The following is a 22,608-nucleotide window of genomic DNA, read 5'->3' as shown; positions in this document are numbered from 1 at the left end:
AATCTTTGGAGGGAGTTGAAAGTCCTTGTTGCCCAACAGCCCCACAACATCACTGCTCTAGAGGAGATCTGCATGGAGGAATGGGCCAAAATAACAGCAACAGTGTGTGAAAACCTTGTGAAGACTGACAGAAAACATTTGACATTTGTCATTGCCAACAAAGGGTATATAACAAAGTATTGAGAAACTTTTGTTATTGACCAAATACTTATTTTCCACCATAATTTGCAAATAAATTCATTAAAAATCCTACAATGTGATTTTCTGGATTTATTTTTCTCATTTTGTCTGACATAGTCTTGGCCATAGTGGAGTTTGGAGTGTGACTATTTGAGGTTATGGACAAGTGTCTTTTATACTGATAACAAGTTCAAACAGGTGCCATTAATACAGGTAACGAGTGGAGGACAGAGGAGCCTCTTAAAGAAGAAGTTACAGGTCTGTGAGAGCCAGAAATCTTGCTTGTTTGTAGGTGACCAAATACTTATTTTCCACCATAATTTGCAAATAAATTAATTAAAAATCCTACAATGTGATTTTCTGGATTTTTTTTTCTCATTTTGTCTGTCATAGTTGAAGTGTACCTATGATGAAAATTACAGGCCTCTCTCATCTTTTTAAGTGGGAGAACTTGCACAATTGGTGGCTGACTAAATAATTTTTTGCCCCACTGTATTACTCTTACAGAATTTCCACGTGGGCGAGGATATTGGAAACGTAATCAAAGCCTACTAGATGATAAATTGTTTAGAACTAGGACAGAAGAATTTATAACTGACTTTTTCAGACATAACATAGGTACAGCAGATCCCCGTATTGTATGGGACGCTTTTAAGTGTGCCTTTAGAGGCAATGCAATTTAGTACTCATCTATAAAACAAAAGCAATTTAATTTAAAAGAGTCCATATTAACAAAGGAAATTGAAGGACTAACAGTAGTTAGATTGCAATAAAAACTGTCAGGGTTGTGTGCGGCGAAGTAGCAGAGTCAAATGCAGGACACAGGTGTTGAGCGAAACACAAAACGTTTACTCAAAAATCACAGCAAAATTCCACAAAGGGAATAATTACAAAACATCATAAGAAATAACAACAACCACTAACGTAACAAACAATCACGGACAAAACAGAAATGAAAGCCAGAGGGTTAAATAGGGAACATAATAGGGGAATTGAAACCAGGTGTGTAATATTGCAGACAAAACAAAACGAAACAGAAAAATGGATCGGTGGTGACTAGAAAGCCGGTGACGTTGACCGCCGAACACCACCCGAACAAGGAGAAGGGCCGACTTCGGCGGAAGTCGTGACAAAAAACGGTACCATAGAGGGACCGAATAAGTTAGAGGAAAAACAAAATAAATGGAGGAACTTATTCAAGAAAGATCTAGTGTAATATATTATTAAAATAAAGCGAACTGGATGGAATATGGGGAAAAATGCACCAAATTATTTTTCAATCTTCAATATAGAAATGCTACCAAAACATTTTTATTAAAACTTGTTACAAATGATGGAGTCACGCATGATTCACCAAATGATATTTTGAAAGAGGAAGTAAAGTACTTTAAGAATATGTTTTCGTTTCAGGCTCCTCCATCTCCACTAACTGAAACTAATTGTATGGATTTTTTTCCTAATAATAATGTAAAATTAACATCTGTACAGAAAGACTCATGTGAAGGCCAAATTACAGAGAAGGAACTGCTTGATGCAATTGGGGCCTTTAAGGATGGGAACACTCCAGGGCTGGATGGCATACCTTTTGGAAGTATACCAAACTTTTTTGGATATACTCAAAGGACCATTATTAGCTTGTTTTAACCACTCCTATATAAATGGTAGATTATCAGACAGGCAACAAGGTCTGATATCCTTATTACTGAAATAGGACCCAAGTGGTATATATAAAGTTACAGTCCATAAAAAAAATTGGAGACCTCTTACACTTCAGTGTTGTGATGCAAAAATCCTAGCAAAATACTTGGCGCATAGAATTAAAAAAGTATTGTCAGATATTATTCATCCTAATCAGACAGGTTTTTTACATGGATGATACATTGGAGATAATATTAGACAAGTACTGGAAACAATAGAACACTATGAAATATCGGGGACACCAGGCCTGGTTTTCATAGCTGATTTTGAAAAGGCTTTTGATAAAGTACGACTGGAGTTTATATATAAATGCCTAGAATATTTCAATTTTGGGGAATCTCTTATAAAATGGGTTAAAGTTATGTATAGTAAACCTAGGTGTAAAATAGTAAATAATGGCTACATCTCAGAAAGTTTTAAACTATCTAGAGGAGTAAAACAAGGTTGTCCACTATCGGCATATCTATTTATTATTGCCATCGAAATGTTAGCTGTTAAGATTAGATCAAACAATAATATTAAAGGATTATAAATCAGTGGCTTAAAAACTAAGGTGTCATTGTACGCTGATGATTTATGTTTTCTTTTAAAACCACAATTAGAGTCTCTCCGCGGCCTCTTAGAGGATCTAGATACTTTTGCTATCCTCTCTGGATTAAAACCAAATTATGATAAATGTACCATATTACGTAATGGATCACAAAAAAATGCACATTTTACATTACCATGTAGTTTACCAATTAAAAATGGTCTGACGGAGATGTGGACATACTCGGTATACAAATACCTAAGGAAAGAAATGATCTCAATCCAATAATTTTTTTTAGAGAAAGTTAGCAAAAATAGATAAGATCTTGCTACCATGGAAAGGAAAATACCTGTCTATTTGTGGAAAAATCACCCTGATTAACTCTTTAGTCATGTCACAGTTGACCTATTTACTTATGGTTTTGCCTACACCTAGTGACCTGCTTTTTAAATTATATGAACAAAAAATATTCAATTTTATTTGGAACGGCAAGCCAGATAAAAGTGCCTATTTATTTAACGAATATGAATTCAGAGGGCAGAAATTATTAAATATTAAAGCAAACTGGTTCTCTAGTCAATTGGTACGAATGTCTCATCCTATGTTCAAGAAGGGCCTTTTTCCCTTTATTCAGATTACACCTGCTCACTTTCGTTTGTTTGAAAAGGAAATAATCTCCAAAATATCTTTATTTTTTAAACAAGCCTTAGAAAGTTGGTTGCAATTTCAGTTTAATCCACCTGAAAGGACGGAACAAATAGTACAACAAATATTGTGGTTAAATTCAAATATACTAATTGATAAAAAAAACTGTATTTATCGAAGAAATGTTTAAAAAAGGTATAATTTTAGTGAATGATATCATAAATAGGACTGGTAGAGTTATGTCACACATGCAGCTAACACAGACATATGGAAATGTCTGCTCTACCCAAAATTACAACTAATTCATTGCAGCATTACCACAAAAATGGAAGAGGCAAGTAGAAGGGGAAAAAAGTAAGGAACTTGTATGTCGGCCCTGTATTAAAGAACATAAATGGTTAAAGAAAAGTGTGATGAATAAAAACATATACCAATTTTAATTTAAGGACCAAAAAACTGACAGCTGTGCCATATAAATTGCAAAATAGTTGGGAAGAGATTTTCGATGTACCCATTCCATGGCACATGGTTTATGAACTGATTCGCAAAACAACGCCGGATTCAAAACTTTGAATTTTTCAATTTAAATTACTGTACAAAATTCTTGCAACTAATAGAATGTTATATATATGGGGGATACAATCTTTCCAGCTCTGCAGATTCTGCTGTGAGGAGGCAGAGTCATTAGATCATTTATTTTGGTATTGTCCATATGTAGCTCGGTTTTGGTCACAGGTCCAGGAATGGCTGAAGAATTGCAACATTTGCCTAGAACTAACGCTACAGATAGCAATACTGGGTGATTTGAAAAGCCATAGTCAATCAATCAATAATATAATAATTATTTTAGCAAAAAAATATATTTTTAATTTACAATCTGTAGGAGCTATGAGAATAGGAAGGGTCAATTATTTTGTGAAGCATCACAGCACAGTTGAAAAATATATGGCAAATAGAAATCTGAAATGGATGATGTTGAGAGATAGATGGGAGGGGTTGAATGGAGCTGAAGGGTGGGACTAATAACAAGATAAACAATGTAAAACATACCGGATCTGTAAAATGTATATAGGTTCGGAACTTTTGTGAAATAGCACAGTTACAAATAGAAATCAAACTGGATGGACATCAGAAATAGAGGAAGGAACAAACAAGTCAGATAACTATTGTAAAGTAGACTGTGTCTGTAAAATGTGTATAAGATGTATAAATTGAAGGTAAAAACAGAAGTGTTTATTAGTTTACTCCAATTGGAGGATCGGTGGTAGGTTTTGCGGGGAATAATAATAAAGGTATATTCTTTTAAAAAGTATGTATGTCTATATAAGTATGTGTATGTATATATGTGTATATGTATGCATGCGTGTATGGATATATTTACCAAAAAAATATGGGGGTTTGGAAAGGATGCAGACAATTACATTGGAAGCAACATTCTTTCCGCAATATTAAGCTGATCCACCCCTTAACAAAACACACACAAAAAAAACAAGTAGTTAAAGAGCAGCAGTAAAATAACGATAGCGAGACTATAAACAGGGGCTACCGGTACAGAGTCAATGTGCGGGGGCACCGGTTAGTGAAAGTAATTGAGGTAATATGTACATGTAGGTAGAGTTAAAGTGACTATGCATAGATAAACAGAGAGTAGCAGCAGTGTAAAAAGGGGGTAGAAATATTAAAGTGACTATGCATAGGTAATAACAGAGTGGCAGCGGTGTAATGCAAATAGTCTGGGTAGCCATTCGATTAGATGTTCACGAGTCTCATGGTTTGGGGGTAGAAGCTGTTTAGAAGCCTCTTGGACCTAGACTTGGTGCTCCGGGTCCGCTTACCATGTGGTAGCAGAGAGAACAGTCTATGACTAGGGTGGCTGGAGTCTTTGACAATTTTTAGGGCCTTCCTCTGACACCGCCTGGTATAGAAGTCCTGGATGGCAGGAAGCTTGGCCCCAGTGATGTACTGGGCCGAGCAGTTGCCATACCAGGCAGTGATGCAACCAGTCAGGATGCTCTCAATGGTGCAGCTGTAGAACCTTTTGAGGATCTGAGGACCCATGCCAAATCTTTTCAGTCTCCTGAGGGGGAATAGGTTTTGTCGTGCCCTCTTCACGACTGTCTTGGTGTGCTTGGACCATGTTAGTTTGTTGGTGATGTGGACACCAAGGAACTTGAAGCTCTCAACCTGCTCCACTACAGCCCCGTCGATGAGAATGGGCGCATGCTTGTTCCTCTTTTTCCTGTAGTCCACAATAATTTCCTTTGTCTTCATCACGTTGAGGGAGAGGTTGTTGTCCTGGCACCACACAGCCAGGTCTCTGATCTCCTCCCTATAGGTTGTCTCGTCGTTGTCGGTGATCAGGCCTACCACTGTTGTGTCATCGGCAAACTTAATGATGGTTTTAGAGTCATGCCTGGCCGTGCAGTCATGAGTGAACAGGGAGTACAGGGGGGGACTGAGCACGCACCCCTGAGGGGCCCCTGTGTTGAGGATCAGCATGGCGGATGTGTTGTTACCTACCCTTACCACCTGGGGGGCGGCCCGTCGGGAAGTCCAGGATCTAGTTGCAGAGGGAGGTGTTTAGTCCTAGGGACCTTAGCTTATTGATGAGCTTTGAGGGCACTATGGTGTTGAACGCTGAGCTGTAGTCAATGAATAGCATTCTCACATAGGTGTTCCTTTTGTCCAGGTGGGAAAGGGCAGTGTAATAGAGATTGCATCATCTATGGATCTGATAGGGCGGTACCTTAGTGATCTTAGTCCCTGTGCCCAAGAACAATATGGTAGTCTGCTTAAAACATGTTGGTATTACAAACTCGGACAGGGAGAGGTTGAACATGTATGTGAAGACACTTGCCAGTTGGTCAGCGCATGCTTGCAGTACATATCCTCGTAATCCGTCTGGCCCTGCGGCCTTGAGAATGTTGACCTGTTTAAAGGTTTTACTCACATCGGCTGCGGAGAGCGTGATCACACAGTTATCCGGAACAGCTGGTGCTCTCATGCATGTTTCAGTGTTATTTGCCTCGAAGCGAGCATAGAAGTAGTTTAGCTCGTCTAGTAGGCTCGTGTCACTGGGCAGCTCTCGGCTGTGCTTCCCTTTGTAGTTTGTAATGGTTTGCAAGCCCTGCCACATCCGACGAGCGTCAGAGCCGGTGTGTGTTTGGATTGGTTAAAGCTAAAATAGGTAACTTTTTGGGTGACCTGACTAAATTCACCTTGATGAAGACAGCTTGTCTGTCGAAACGTTGGTTATTAAATTGTTGCATCTGAGCTCCTAGAGTGTGCGGCTCTCCTTTTCTTTTTCAAGTGCTCTACTCCGCTAGCCAGCACCTCGCCTAAACAGGTGTGCGTTTCTTCGCCTCCAGATACGTATGTACACACACCTAGCAAGAGAGAGAGAGGCGTAAGTGTAAGTAACATCAGACAGTAGTAATAATAGAACAGTGTAGTTCTTCATCCGTCTAGACGTGTCAGCCCTGTTCAGAAAGGTATAAACATGTCCTCCTAACTGCTGAAGTCAAGCAGGACATTTCTCTAATTCTCCTTCTCTCACATCTTCTTTGCTTTCTGTCTCCTTGCTGTCTTTTTATATTTAAGAGAAGTGGATATGTTATTATGTACTTTTTCTTTCTCTCTCTTGCACACACAGGTGAATTATTTGTATTGTATCTAAAGCTGCAGTATGTACTAATGACTGTCTGGGTTTATTCTCTGCAGGAAAAGAGGGAGGGAGGGGGAGAGAGCATTTGTTTCTGTTTTCTCCTGGCCTAAATCAGATGTTGCTGAACTATCTCACCGTCTGACCTTGGTATAGTCTCGCTCTCTCTCTCATTCCATCTCCTGCTCAAGGTCTGAAGAGAAAAAATAAGAGGGAGGTGAAGTATCCTCAAAGTATTCTCCAGCCGTGCTATGTCAAGATGAGAGGAAGGGAGGGAAACTGCTGTTGTACAGTTTTATGTCCTTTTAGATCTGAGCTATACAGAGTCATGCTGGGAGAGGAAATGAACAGAAAGATACCTGATGTGAAGAACCACACACACACACACACACAGGGAGAGTTACCATCCTCAATTACCCACACAAACAGACTACAGAGCCTCAGGATAGCTTCATTAGTAATCCTCTCCTCAGCCCTGATAACGATCGATGGCAGCTAGTGTTGCTCCAGGGACCGGAATGAGCGCCGCACCTTCACTGATAACAATGAAGCTGTTTGCTGGCTGTAATTGCCTTTTCAGCCCTGAGACCAGAGAAGGTGACCGCTTTAAATACCCATATTTACACTACAAATTACTCTGGAGAGAGGTGAGGAGAGAGGGGGGGGGGGGGGGTGATGACTCCAAATAGTCTTTGGGGGTGGCTCTAGCGGAATGGCGTTTCGGCTGAAATGGAACTGTGTCTCTTGCTCTCTCCCCCCTTCTGTTTAAAATCTTATCAGGCGTGGAGCTGTGACTTGAGCTAGCTTAATTAGCCCCAACCTACACTATATATACAAAAGTATGTGGACACCCCTTCAAATGAGTGGATTCGGCTATTTCAGCCAAACCCGTTGCTGACAAGTGTATAAAATCAAGCACACAGCCATGACATCTCCATAGCCAAACATTAGAATGGCATGACTGAAGAGCTCAGTGACTTTCAATGTGGCACCTTCATAGGATGCCACCTTTCCAACAAGTCAGTTTGTCACGTTTCTGCCCTGCTAGATCTGCCCCGGTCAACTAAGTGTTGTTATTGTGAAGTGGAAACATCTAGGAGCAACAACGGCTCAGCTGAAGTGGCTGCTCACAGAACGGGACCGCCGAGTGCTGAAGCGCGTAAAAAATGTTCTGTAACATTCACTAGGGAGTTCCAAACTGCCTCTGGAAGCAAAGTCAGCACAATAACTGTTCGTTGGGAGCTTCATGAAATGGGTTTCGATGGCCGAGCAGCTGTGTACGTGCGTACCTGTCTATCTAAAAAAAATCTTCCCCCAGCAATCCACTGTTCCTCTTTCCACAGTGCAGTACTGCCCCTAGTGGTTAAATTAACTACAACTAGTGTCTTCAGCATAGGTTCTGCAGAAGTACGGTTTGGAGGACTCACATCATTCACAAAACATATGGTATGCCTCTGCCTCAATGTCCTCTATAGCCAATTACTTCCTTTCATTCTTTTCAGGCCTGTTTTCACATACAAACCACAGTAACATCGAGGATGTTTACAACACGTACACAAAACACAGTAACATCGTGGATGTTTACAACACACACACAAAACACAGTAACATCGTGGATGTTTACAACACGCACACAAAACACAGTAACATCATGGATGTTTACAACACGCACACAAAACACAGTAACATCATGGATGTTTACAACACACATACAAACCACAGTGTAACATCGTGGATGTTTACAACACGTACACAAAACACAGTAACATCATGGATGTTTACAACACACATACAAACCACAGTGTAACATCGTGGATGTTTACAACACGTACACAAAACACAGTAACATCATGGATGTTTACAACACACATACAAAACACAGTGTAAAATCGTGGATGTTTACAACACGCACACAAAACACAGTAACATCGTGGATGTTTACAACACGCACACAAAACACAGTGTAACATCGTGGATGTTTACAACACGTACACAAAACACAGTAACATCGTGGATGTTTACAACACGCACACAAAACACAGTAACATCGTGGATGTTTACAACACGTACACAAAACACAGTAACATCATGGATGTTTAAAACACGCACACAAAACACAGTAACATCGTGGATGTTTACAACACGTACACAAAACACAGTAACATCATGGATGTTTACAACACGTACACAAAACACAGTAACATCATGGATGTTTACAACACACACACAAAACACAGTAACATCATGGATGTTTACAACACACACACAAAACACAGTAACATCGTGGATGTTTACAACACGCACACAAAACACAGTGTAACATTGTGGATGTTTACAACACGTACACAAAACACAGTAACATCGTGGATGTTTACAACACACATACAAAACACAGTAACATCGTGGATGTTTACAACACGCACACAAAACACAGTAACATCGTGGATGTTTACAACACGCACACAAAACACAGTAACATCGTGGATGTTTACAACACGTACACAAAACACAGTAACATCATGGATGTTTAAAACACGCACACAAAACACAGTAACATCGTGGATGTTTACAACACGTACACAAAACACAGTAACATCATGGATGTTTACAACACGTACACAAAACACAGTAACATCATGGATGTTTACAACACACACACAAAACACAGTAACATCATGGATGTTTACAACACACACACAAAACACAGTAACATCGTGGATGTTTACAACACGCACACAAAACACAGTGTAACATTGTGGATGTTTACAACACGTACACAAAACACAGTAACATCGTGGATGTTTACAACACGTACACAAAACACAGTAACATCATGGATGTTTACAACACGTACACAAAACACAGTAACATCATGGATGTTTACAACACACACACAAAACACAGTAACATCGTGGATGTTTACAACACGCACACAAAACACAGTGTAACATTGTGGATGTTTACAACACGTACACAAAACACAGCAACATCGTGGATGTTTACAACACGCACACAAAACACAGTAACATCGTGGATGTTTACAACACGCACACAAAACACAGTAACATCGTGGATGTTTACAACACACATACAAAACACAGTAACATCATGGATGTTTACAACACACACACAAAACACAGTAACATCATGGATGTTTACAACACACACACAAAACACAGTAACATCATGGATGTTTACAACACGCACACAAAACACAGTAACATCATGGATGTTTACAACACACACACAAAACACAGTAACATTGTGGATGTTTACAACACACACACAAAACACAGTAACATCATGGATGTTTACAACACACACACAAAACACAGTGTAACATTGTGGATGTTGTTTTTTGAAGCAGGATGGTGTTTTGTCAGGCTGATGTGCATTCAGCCAACTGACATTTTGATTTGTTCTCGTTGTTTGTTTAGTACCATCCAGGAAACGTGATTATGGTTGACTATTTTTTTTTAATACACATTCAATAACCTAATTTAATATTCTACATATGTTTTGTTCTCCTGTCCCAGTAGACTTTTCAAACAAAGTAAATCTGAGATGTTAGTGTTGACGTAGTAGAATAGGAGGCGGTTTTAGCCTGTCTGCCAGTAGAATGGGGTTATATGGTAGAATAACTTTGTCCCCAAGGGAATGTGAGGTGTGGTTATTAAAATCACAAGACAATATTACACAATGTCATAATCCAGACAGTCCATGTATAACCCATTTTACCACAACCCTTGAGGTGCACACAGATGCTAAACATATCCTTCATATTAAATAGACGACATGACAGTCCCTCCTGCAATAAGTTAAGTAGTACATTCTTTGAGTTCTGATGGAAGGAAAAACGCAACATCTGGCAATACCCGATTTTGCCAAACGAGGTCACTGTCGACCTAGTCTCAGGACCACCTCATCTATTGACGTCTTCAGTAACCTTCAAGACTGATATCATCACCCTAGCTATAGTCCTCTCACTTTGTTTTGATGTCACCCCCCTGTCAATGTTCGATTGTAATGAAGAATATTAACACCAATGGACACATGAAGAGAACCTGAAAATCCTCAACTGAATGCAGCTAGCTCTATGGTGGAAGTCTCTCCTGTTCGGACCAGAGGGTTGGCTTTGAGGCATACCAGTTCCCAGTTCTCTTATGCACAATGCTAGTCTTTGTGTGTGTGAACGCTCTCTGGCCCCAGATTACCCTCCCACCACCGTTCCCCTGGTCCCAGGGGAGTGCTTTAATACACAGCATGAAGTGGTCTGACTGGATCACCCTGGGGTTACACAGGAACAGACGGTCTGTTTGTAAACGGTGGTGTGGTTGCAATAAACCTGCATTATCTGAAGCGCTTTCCTCTATTACCTTGGCATGTAGGTTCTGCAGGCTGAGCATGTCTTACTGACTGTGTTATAGACAACCAGGTTCTGCAGTTCGGGAGGCTGGTGAGCACGTCCAACACCTACGAGCCCGTCAGCCAGGGAGACCAGAGGAAGCCTGTAACCGTGACTACAGACCAGCCGTTGCTCTGGAGCATGGGCATCTGCAGGGACAAGAAATTACATAATCGACCAGGGTGCTCCACCCTCTACCAGCACAGGGGGGGGGGGGGGGGCATACTCTCAATGGTGGATTGTAGGGTGCAAGTCTACGGTTTGGAACCCAGCACCTTAAAATCGGGGAGGATGCACTCATAGTAGTGACTGGAACAGAATAAATTGAATGGTATCCAACACATCAAACATTGTTTCCATGTGTTTAATACCACTCCATTCTAGACATTATGAGCCATCCTCCCCTCAGCAGCCTCCTGTGATGTACACACAATATACATCTCATACATAATAATCATCATCGTCACGCGCAGCTTTTTCTTTCATTTATTAACACAGCCAAATAAACATAGCACACAATGTAAAAACAAATCACATCCCTTCACCCCCCCACCACTATTCCATGTTGCCCCTCTGTCTGAGGTCACCGGGTATTGTAGTTCTGTAGTTGTATCACACCTCCAGAGGTTCAGCCGCCCCTGAGAGAGAAGAACACATGAACAGGGCCACATAGGCTAATTAAGTTTCTCACCCAAAAGTCTACAGTCCTCCACTATTCCTTATGATTTGAAATAGGGCATGTGTAGTGCATTCAATCAAATCAAAGTGCTGGAAAACAGCAGTATGTTTGATATTAATGCAGACCTATCTTCCAAGGCATTACTACATGCATCTATGTACATCATACCTTGATTACATTACACATTTTGGATGCTTGCAGTTTGGTAACACTAGTGCACCTTAGCTAACCTAACAAAGCCAAATGGACTTAAATGGTGTTTTCTCCCAATAATGTACATAAAGTACTGCCTACTGTCTGACACCTGGTGTGTGTTGTGTGGTCCTACTTACACAATGATGTTGTTGATGGGGATGTGGATGAGCTTGACAAAGAACCCAATGAAGCCCATGATGGCAAACCCAATCGCTGTTGCCATGGCGATCTTCTGGAATTCTAGAAATGATCAGAAGAGATGGTACAATTAGAATCTTTAACAGACAACGGCAGAAAAACCAGTCAGAGCTTCACAAGTCTTCTTGATCAATGTGTTTTTTTTGTTGTTTTTTTTTACATCAAGGGGTTTAAAATAGAAACAGGCCTGCTCCATTCACTTAATGTTATGCTAAAAGAGATTGGTTATATCTGAAGCTGTGATTGTGGTCATATAAAGTCAACACTGAAGATTCAATCAGTGATTCATCATCAGTGGTATCCATCTACTAATGATGCTCTGTAGCTGCTCAGCTATGCAAGGTTGCAGTCAGTTAACTTGCTACCCAAGTAACCCTTTTGACAATCTACTGTGCAATGATTTTATGCTTGAGAGTGTAAACTCACTCAGCAGACAGTGAACTGAGAAAAGACAGGATCCTAAAACAAGATAGCAGATCGTGTAACCTAAACACAGAAAAAGTTCGGTGACTGATAACCATACCTTTCCTGTCTGGTTTTGTGCACCTCTTAACGAGCCTTATGGAGTCCTTGACGAACTGCCGGCTGGGCTCAACGAACTGCATAACCTGGTCCATGATGGTTCGGCTGGGGAGCAAACAAGTCCGACAGACTAGGGTTAGCTAGCTAGGTCCATCAAAGTGTCACTAGCTACACATCTCTTCATCCCTCACAATGTCTTATGTATAGTAAGGGTTCAGTCACGGGTCTGTCCATACATTCTTAAACATTTAGGCCTGGCCTATAATGTGTTAGCTGAGGTTTTGGTCCATTTTCTGTGTGGGTGCACGAATAAACCTGATACTGTAGCTAACGTTAACTAGCTAGTTAGCTACATTAGCTAGTTAACTGGTGTCGATGGCAACCATAGACTAAGAAGAGTTCACAACGAAACACTAGGTTGAGTAACCAAGACAGACATTGTTTTCTAATTTCAACGTCAACGTTGCACTGAACGCCTCAAGATTGTTTGTTTATTTACCAGCAAACACTCTAGCTAGCTACAGTAGTCAGGCGCCACAATGAATGAAGACGTAGGTATATACCATTATAACAGTTTGCCTACTAAGCTAAAATAATTCTTTAAAATTTAGTTTCTTACCTAGCTATGTTACTATATCAACGTGTCCAAACGAATATCTCTGAGAATAAATAGATGAAGTAGCTAGGCACCGACGTAGCTAAGAAAAGCCACGTCGCTTTCGGAAGCTTTTGATAGAATCTAGAAGACGTGGAATTCTGATGCACATGCGTGATTGCAGAGAGCAAGAGGCAAAGTGAGAGGTTTTACTCCGCCCAAAATCTGGCCACGAAAATAAGATCAAATCAAAGTGTATTTATCACATGCGCCGAATACAACAAGTGTAGTAGACCTTACAGTGAAAGAGGGAAGGTGGAGGGGGGAGGGGGGGAATGCTGTTTAGAAGCATCTTGGACCTGGACTCCCTGGGTCAGCTGAGGCCCAGAGAGGGGGGCCAGACCCCCATAGAGGGGTGCCTACCTCACCACCCACGGCCAGCAGGGGGCACCAGTACATCCAGCAAGCTCCCTACAAAGGGCCAGAGAGGGATGTGGCCAACTCAGGGAAAGGTGGGACTACACCTGGAGAGGGTTGCCGACTCCCACCCAAGGCCAAAAGGGGGTGCCACTACATCCAGCCAGCTCCCTGCACCAGGGAGATGGGTGATATGGCCAGAGAGGGCTGGGGCCGCCCCAGGGGGTGTACCCCGGAGAGGGGGGCCAACCTCCTGCCCTCAACACCCAGGCGGCGCCACTACATCCACCCTGCTCTCTTCACCAGGAAGAGAGGGGGGAGACAGCCAGAGAGGGATGGGACAAACCCAGGGAGGAGGGGCTGACCGTCGGAGAGAGGGCCCGTCCCCTGCCCGTGGCCACCAGGGGGTGCTACTAAACTCACCCAGAGAGGGATGGGACAAACCAATGGAGCCGGAGCAAATCCCAGGGCAGCAGGCACTAACTACGCCATGGTTCATTCGAGAGCCTATAGGGTAATAAATGGCGTTTTTGTATTATTTTGTATTATTATTGCCGAAAATGACTTATTTGGTAAATAAAAATAAAAAAAATAAGTTTTGTTCTACAGTTTACATACACCTTAGCCAATACATTTAAACTCAGTTTTCACAATTCCTGACAATTAATCCTGGAAAAATTAGGTCAGGTCAGTTACGATCACCACTTTATTTTAAGAATGTGAAATGTTAGAATAACAGTAGAGAGAATTATTTATTTCAGCTTTTGTATCTTTCATCGCATTCCCAGTGGGTCAGAAGTTTACATACACTCAATTCGTTTTTGGTCGCATTGCTTTGAAATTGTTTAACTTGGGTCAAATGTTTCAGGTAGCCTTCCACATCGTCCCACAATAAGTTGGGTGAATTTTGGCCCATTCCTCCTGACAGAGCTGGTGTAACTGGGTCAGGTTTGGAGGCCTCCTTGCTTGTGATGGCCACTCCAATCCCTTGACTTTGTGGTCCTTAAGCCATTTTGCCACAGCTTTGGAAATATGCTTGGGGTCATTGTCTATTTGGAAGACCCATTTGTGACCAAGCTTTAACATCCTAACTGATGTCTTGAGATGTTGTTTCAATATATCCACATAATTTTCCTGCCTCATGATGCCATCTATTTTGTGAAGTGCACCAGTCCCTCCTGCTGCAAAGCACCCCCACAACACGTGCTTCATGGTTGGAATGGTGTTCTTCGGCTTGCAAGCCTCCCCCTTTTTCCTCGAAACATAACAATGGTCGTTATGTCAAACGGTTCTATTTTTGTTTCATCAGAACAGAGGACATTTCTCCAAAAAGTTTGATCTTTGTCCCCATGTGCAGTTGCAAACCGTAGCCTGGCTTTTTTATGGCGTTTTTGGAGCAGTGGCTTCTTCCTTGCTGAGTGACCTTCCAGGTTATGTCGATATAGGACTCGTTTTACAGTGGATATAGATACTTTTGTACCTGTTTCCTCCAGCATGTTCACAAGGTCCTTTGCTGTTGTTCTGGGATTGAGTTGCACTTTTTTCACCAAAGCTCGTTCATCTCTAGGAGACAGAACGCATCTCCTTCCTGAGCAGTATGACAGCTGCGTGTTCCCATGGTGTTTATACTTACGTACTATTGTTTGTACAGATGAACGTGATACCTTCAGGTATTTGGAAATTGCTCCCAAGGATGAACCAGACTTGTGGAGGTCTAAACATTTCTGAGGTCTTGGCTAATTTATTTAGATTTTCCCATGATGTCAAGCAATGAGGCACTGATTTTAAAGGTAGGCCTTGAAATACATCCATAGGTACACCTCCAATGGACTCAAATGATGTCAATTAGCCTATCAGAAGCTTCTAAAGCCATGACATAATTTTCTGGAATTTTCCAAGTTGTTTGAAGGCACAGTCAATGTAGTGTATGTAAACCTCTGACACACTGTAATGTGATACAGTGAATTATAAGTGAAATAATCTGTCTGTAAACAATTGTTGGAAAAATTACTTGTGTCATGCACAAAGTAGATGTCCTAACTGACTTGCCAAAACTATAGTTTGTTAACAAGAAATTTGTGGAGTGGTTGAAAAACGAGTGTTAAGGATTCAACCTAAGTGTATGTAAACTTCCCACTTCAACTGTATGAGATAATCTTCATCAGCTAACGTCACATTTCATGATTTAAAAAAAAGCATTTACGCACATAAAGCACATATTGGCTTCATAATTGATAAAGGTGTTAAATGACTGATATTATCTCATAAAAGATGAGATGATCACTTAAGCCCATCTTAACTTCAGACCTTATTTTTTGGCATTTTGTCATATTTCTACCATTATTACATTGACATTTTAGTAATTTAGCAGACGCGCTGGTAATATTTTACTGGATACATATACTGGGACATCTTTCAGCATTTTCCTCACAGTAACACACATTTTGAGTCTTTATTTGTCTTATTACACGAGTTATTTATAGGATCCCCTAGCGAGACAGTTGAGCTAACGTAGGCTAATGCAATTAGCATGAGGTTGTAAGTAACAAGAACATTTCCCAGGACATAGACATATCTGATATGGGCAGAAAGCTTAAATTCTTGTTAAATCAAATCAAATCAAATGTTATTTGTCACATACACATGGTTAGCAGATGTTAATGCGAGTGTAACGAAATGCTTGTGCTTCTAGTTCCGACCATGCAGTAATATCTAACAAGTAATCTATCCTTACAATTTCACAACAACTACCTTATACACACAAGTGTAAAGGAATGAATAGGAATATGTACATAAAGATATATTTTTTATTTTACCAGGTAAGTTGACAGAGAACACATTCTCATTTGCAGCAACGACCTGGGGAATAGTTACAGGACGAATGCACCAATTGTAAACTGGGGATTATTAGGTGACCATGATGGTTTGAGGGTCAGATTGGGAATTTAGCCAGAACACCGGGGTTAACACCCCTACTCTTACGATAAGTGCCATGGGATCTTTAATGACCTCAGAGAGTCAGGACACCCGTTTAACATCCCATCCGAAAGACAGCACCCTACACAGGGCAGTGTCCCCAATCACTGCCCTGGGGCATTGGGATATTTTTTTTAGACCAGAGGAAAGAGTGCCTCCTACTGGCCCTCCAACACCACTTCCAGCAGCATCTGGTCTCCCATCCAGGGACTGACCAGGACCAACCCTGCTTAGCTTCAGAAGCAAGCCAGCAGTGGTATGCAGGGTGGTATGCTGCTGGCAATGAATGAGTGATGGCCGAACGGCATAGGCAAGATGCAGTAGATGGTATAGAGTACAGTATATACATATGAGATGAGTAATGTGGGGTATGTAAACATTATATAATGTGGCATTGTTTAAAGTGGCTAGTGATACATTATTACATACATTTTTCCATTATTAAAGTGGCTAGAGTTGAGTCAGTATGTTGGCAGCAGCTACTCAATGTTAGTGATGGGTGTTTAACAGTCTGATGGCCTTGAGATAGAAGCTGTTTTTCAGTCTCTCGGTCCCCGCTTTGATGCACTTGTACTGACCTCGCCTTCTGGATGATAGCGGGGGGAACAGGCAGTGGCTTGGGTGGTTGTTGTCCTTGGTGATCTTTTTGGCCTTCCTGTGACATCGGGTGGTGTAGGTGTCCTGGAGGGCAGATAGTTTGCCCCCGGTGATGCATTGTGCAGACCTCACTACCCTCTGGAGAGCCTTATGGTTGTGGGCGGAGCAGTTGCCATACCAGGCTGTGATACAGCCTGACAGGATGCTCTCGATTGTGCATCTGTAAAAGTTTGTGAGTGTTTTTGGTGACAATCCAAATTTCTTCAGCCTCCTGAGGTTGAAGAGGCGCTGCTGCGCCTTCTTCACCACGCTGTCTGTGTGGGTGACCAGTTCAGTTTGTCTGTGATGTATACGCCGAGGAACTTAAAACTTTCCACCCTCTCCACTACTGTCCTGTCGATGTGGATAGGGAGGTGCTCCCTCTGCTATTTCTTGAAGTCCACTATCATCTCCTTTGTTTTGTTGACATTGAGTGTGAGGTTATTTTCCTGACACCACACTCCGAGGGCCCTCACCTCCTCCCTGTAGGCCGTCTCGTCGTTGTTGGTAATGAAGCTTACCACTGTAGAGTCGTCTGCAAACTTGATGATTGAGTTGGAAGCGTGCTTGGCCACGCAGTCGTGGGTGAACAGGGAGTACAGGAGAGGGCTGAGAACGCACCCTTGTGGGGTCCCAGTGTTGAGGAATTGTGGGGTGGAGATGTTGTTACCTACCCTCACCACCTGGGGGCGGCCTGTCAGGAAGTCACAGGGCGGGGTCGAGACCCAGGGTCTCGAGCTTAATGATGCGTTTGGAGGGTACTATGGTGTTAAATGCTGAGCTGTAGTTGATGAACAGCATTCTTACATAGGTATTCCTTTGTCCAGATGGGTTAGGGCAGCGTGCAGTGTGATTGCGATTGCGTCGTCTGTGGACCTATTGGGGCGGTAAGCAAATTGGAGTGGGTCTAGGGTGTCAGGTAGGGTGGAGGTGATATGGTCCTTGACTAGTCTCTCAAAGCTCTTCATGATGACTGAAGTGAGTGCTACGGGGTGGTAGTCATTTAGCTCAGTTACCTTAGCTTTCTTGGGAACAGGAACAATGGTGGCCCTATTGAAGCATGTGGGAACAGCAGACTGGGATAAGGATTGATTAAATATGTCCGTAAACACACCTGCCAGCTGGTCTGCGCATGCTCTGAGGACGTTTAAATGTTTTACTCATGTTGGCTGCAGTGAAGGAGAGCCCGCAGGTTTTGGTAGCGGGCCGTGTCAGTAAAACCTGCGGGCCGTGTCAGTGGCACTGTATTGTCCTCAAAGCGAGCAAAGAAGTTGTTTAGTCTGTCTGGGAGCAAGACATCGTGGTCCGCGACGGGGCTGGTTTTTCTTTTGTAGTCCGTGATTGACTGTAGACCCTGCCACATACCTCTTGTGTCTGAACCGTTGAATTGCGACTCTACTTTGTCTCTATACTCTACTTTGTCTCTATACTGATGCTTAGCTTGTTTGATTGCCTTGCGGAGGGAATAGCTACACTGTTTGTGTTCGGTCATGTTTCCGGTCAACTTGCCCTGATTAAAAGCAGTGGTTCGCGCTTTCAGTTTTTGTGTGAATGCTGCCATCAATCCACGGATTCTGGTTGGGGAATGTTTTAATAGACGCTGTGGGTACAACATCACTGATGCACTTGCTAATAAACCCGCTCACCGAATCAGCGTATACATGTAAGAAATAACACATAAAAAACAAAACACTGCAGAGTTTCCTAGGAACGTGAAGCGAGGTGGCCATCTCTGTCGGTGCCGGAAGATCTAATCTAACTGCACTGTCCAATTTACATAGCTATTACAGTGAAAGAACACCATGCTATTGTTTGAGGAGAGTGCACAGTTATGAATTTGAAAATGTATTAATAAACTAATTAGGCACATTTGGGCAGTCTTGATACAACATTTTGAACAGAAATGCAATGGTTCATTGAATCAGTCTTAAACTTTGCACATATACTGCTGCCATCTAGTGGCCAAAATCTATATTGCACCTAGACTCCTAAAGTGATATAATGGCCTTTCTCTTGCATTTAAAATATGTTTTGTCTTTGTATTATCTTATATTTTACAAGATCTAATGTGTTATATTCTCCTACATTAATTTCACATTTCCACAAACTTCAAAGTGTTTTCTTTCAAATGGTATCAATAATATGCATGTCCTTGCTTCAGGTCCTGAGCTACAGGCTGTTAGTTTTGGGTATGTCATTTTAGGCGAAAATTGAAATTTATTCAGTTCCTCCACATTGAAATGAATGGCGGCCAACATGAAAATAGGCTGTTGTGACTGATTTTACATTAAATCTATGATGACTCTTTGAAACTTTTCCAATGGGTCTCCTTCTTCTGTGGGAAGTTTGGTGTAGTTATCATCTATGGTACGATGTGATAATAAAACACATCCCAGAGCTCCCCATTCTGTCTCATCAATATACCTCAAAATGCATACAGGTATGACCTTTGACCCCCCCAAGGTGGACCCATTGAGATGTCATTAACATTACAATTATTTTATACTTTATTTCATACCTCAAATTAATAACATATCAAGTGCCTTATATTGCTAATAGGAGGGATAATACAAAATTACATTGCATATCCTCAATCTTGTTGGTCCAAATAACCAATGTCAGTGACAACCAAATTTAGGTCCCTCCTATAAGTGTTTATCATACCAAAACATAACCCACAGACATGGACCTTAATGAAGATTGTCATTAGACTTTGCCACACCAAAGTGAGAAAATGTGTGAAATTTGGCTCTCTGGGCCGTGGACTCAATCAATATGTAATCCATATTTGGCTCTTATTGTGTTTTTCTATGCTATTTTTATTATGTTAACTCAGAGTTTTTTTACTGTGAGCGATAAAAACGAATTCTGTTGTCATTGATATCAGAAAAGTCTCTTTGGTGACAAACAAATGCCGTTCTAAAGCTCAATGCCACGAATACAGTTTATCTTTTAAAATTTCTATACATCAACAATTTTGCCTCTGAAGTAACAAGCTGTAAGTCCATGTGAAAATAAATCCCTTGCATCGTTTATTCATTATTTTATGAAAAAATATGTTTCTCCAGCCTTCGTCTTGAATGGTGATTTCAAACTCATTCTAATGACACTATACATCCACTAGATGGGGGTGTTTTTATTAAAGCACCTTCTTTTCCAAAACCCCATCTGATTGTTAGATTAATGTATTAATAGTCACTACCCTTTTCAAGACACAAAGCCTGGATGAAAATATTGTTTCTTCAAAGGAATTAATAAACTGTTGAGGAAGCTGCAGTGGCGGAAGAACCTGGGTCATTCCAAAGCCCATTTATTCTGGAGTAATACATCAAATCAAGCATTATTTATATAGGACATTTTAGACATGAATGCAACACAATGCACTTCACAGGAAAAAACTATGAAAATAAAAATGGAAATATTTACTACACATAAGAGAATAAAAAACAACAAAAGAATAACAATTTAAAACTAAAAGACTAATAAGCACCCTAAGGTAAATGCACCCCTGTCCAGTGTTCATTCACAGGTGATTAGAACGTGTGTTATGGTCATATTTACACGCAATCATTACACCTCTTCAGCCTATCGGGTAAGGAATGGACTTTTTGGAGTTGTTTTTGGAAAATTGCCGAAAACAACTTATTTGGTAGCTAAAGTCACATTTTGTGATTTTTTTAAAGCATTTATGTATTTAGAAAAAGCACATTAAGGCTTCATAATTTATAAAGGTATTTTCTTATTTTAATTAGCTATCCATCATTTTTTCCTTGTATGAAGTATCAAGCTCTAAGTCGTTATGAAAAAGCAAAATGATGACACTTTCCATCCACCAGGTGGGGTTGTTTTTAAAAAAGTACCTACTTTTCCAAAACCCCATTTGTTTGATAAATAAATTAAAACAATAACAGTCACTATACTTTCCAAACCAACAAAGGCTGGTTTAAAATGTTTCCTAAAAAGGAATTTAGAACCTGTTAAGGGGGCATCAGAGGTAGGACCAGGGTGCAACATTTGAGAGAAATAAGCTTTTTGTGCGTATGGAAAATCAAATCAAGTTTCAAATCAAGATCAAGACTAAGGAGATGATTGTGGACACCAAGGAACTTGAAGCTCTCAACCTGTTCCACTACAGCCCCTTCGATCAGAATGGGGGTGTGCTTGGTCCTCCTTTTCCTCTGGTCCACAATCATCTCCTTAGTCTTGATCACGTTGAGGGAGAGGTTGTTGTACTGGCACCACACAGCCAAGTCTCTGACCTCCTCCCTATAGGCTGTCTTATCTTTGTCAGTGATCAGGCCTACCACTGTTGTGTCATTGGCAAACTTGATGATGGTTTTGGAGTCGTGCCCGGCCGTGCAGTCATAAGTGAACAGGGAGTACAGGAGGGGGCTGAGCAAACACCCCTGAGGGGCCCCTGTGTTGAGGATCAGAGTGGCAGATGTGTTGTTACCTACCCTTATCACCTGGGAGCGGCCGTCAGGAAGTCCAGGATCCAGTTGCAGAGGGAGGTGTTTAGTCTGAAGGGGTTAAACCAAGACCTCATACCTTTTTAAAGGGTTAATAAATTGTGTTATGATAAACTGTAAGGTCTCGTCTTCAGAAGATGCTTGGACTCGTTCACCCTGTTATGACCCTATACTTGTGATGAAAGGTCAAGTTTCATTCAAATCACAGTGAATGGTTAAAGGGCATTCCTTTCTTGTGTGCTCATAGTTCGAGATGTTTAATCTCTGTCATTGTGTTTTACAGCAATCGTCTTCAACGTGGAGACAGTGACGTACAACACCCTGAAGTTTCAGGTGTGGGATCTTGATGTACAGATGAGTATCAGGTAATTGTATGAATATCAGAACAAGCCTTTCACGTGTATGCACAAACACATAGACATTGTTGAGTATAAAAGTAAGACAGAAGCTTCTTCAAGGTATCACAACTTGCCATACATTACTTTGCCACACCTCTTTGTATAAAGTGTTTGGGTTAGTTGCCTATGCTCGCCACAGTCTTTCCCCTAACCCTTGTTTCTCATTCCCCTATCCTAATTTTTCTCCCCCAAATCCTGAGCTACTGAGCTATTTGATCAGTTCAGTTATTGCCTTAATTCAACACACCTGGTCTACCAGGTTGGTTAATCAAAAACATGAAGTGCCTGCAGTACTCAGGAACAGGTTTGCCAACCTCTGAGATATTGTATCAGAGGGAACACACACACACTGCTTTCATTGTGAGATTTCTGCAACAGAAATAATACTCCTCTATCATTACATCT

The 22,608-nt window shown here is 41.2% G+C and overlaps 1 protein-coding gene and 1 pseudogene across 1 annotated transcript; one reads left to right on the top strand and one right to left on the bottom strand.

The window, feature by feature from the left end:
- Nucleotides 1–11,421, top strand: part of LOC129858896 (thiamin pyrophosphokinase 1-like) — a 44,293-nt pseudogene extending 32,872 nt beyond the window's left edge.
- Nucleotides 11,422–11,588: 167 nt separating this feature from the next.
- On the bottom strand, nt 11,589–13,611 carry LOC129858980 (protein transport protein Sec61 subunit gamma). The gene is made up of 4 exons (XM_055928261.1): nt 13,332–13,611; nt 12,714–12,817; nt 12,130–12,232; nt 11,589–11,756 (listed from the first exon to the last, which is right to left on the bottom strand). Exons 2-4 carry the CDS (start codon nt 12,805–12,807, stop codon nt 11,747–11,749), a joined length of 207 nt encoding a protein of 68 aa, XP_055784236.1. The 5' UTR covers nt 12,808–12,817; nt 13,332–13,611; the 3' UTR covers nt 11,589–11,746.
- Between the last annotated feature and the right edge of the window lie 8,997 nt (nt 13,612–22,608).

Source organism: Salvelinus fontinalis, chromosome 7 (assembly GCF_029448725.1).
Source record: "Salvelinus fontinalis isolate EN_2023a chromosome 7, ASM2944872v1, whole genome shotgun sequence".
NCBI lineage: Eukaryota > Metazoa > Chordata > Actinopteri > Salmoniformes > Salmonidae > Salvelinus > Salvelinus fontinalis.
This window is presented reverse-complemented; position numbering and strand designations above follow the sequence as displayed.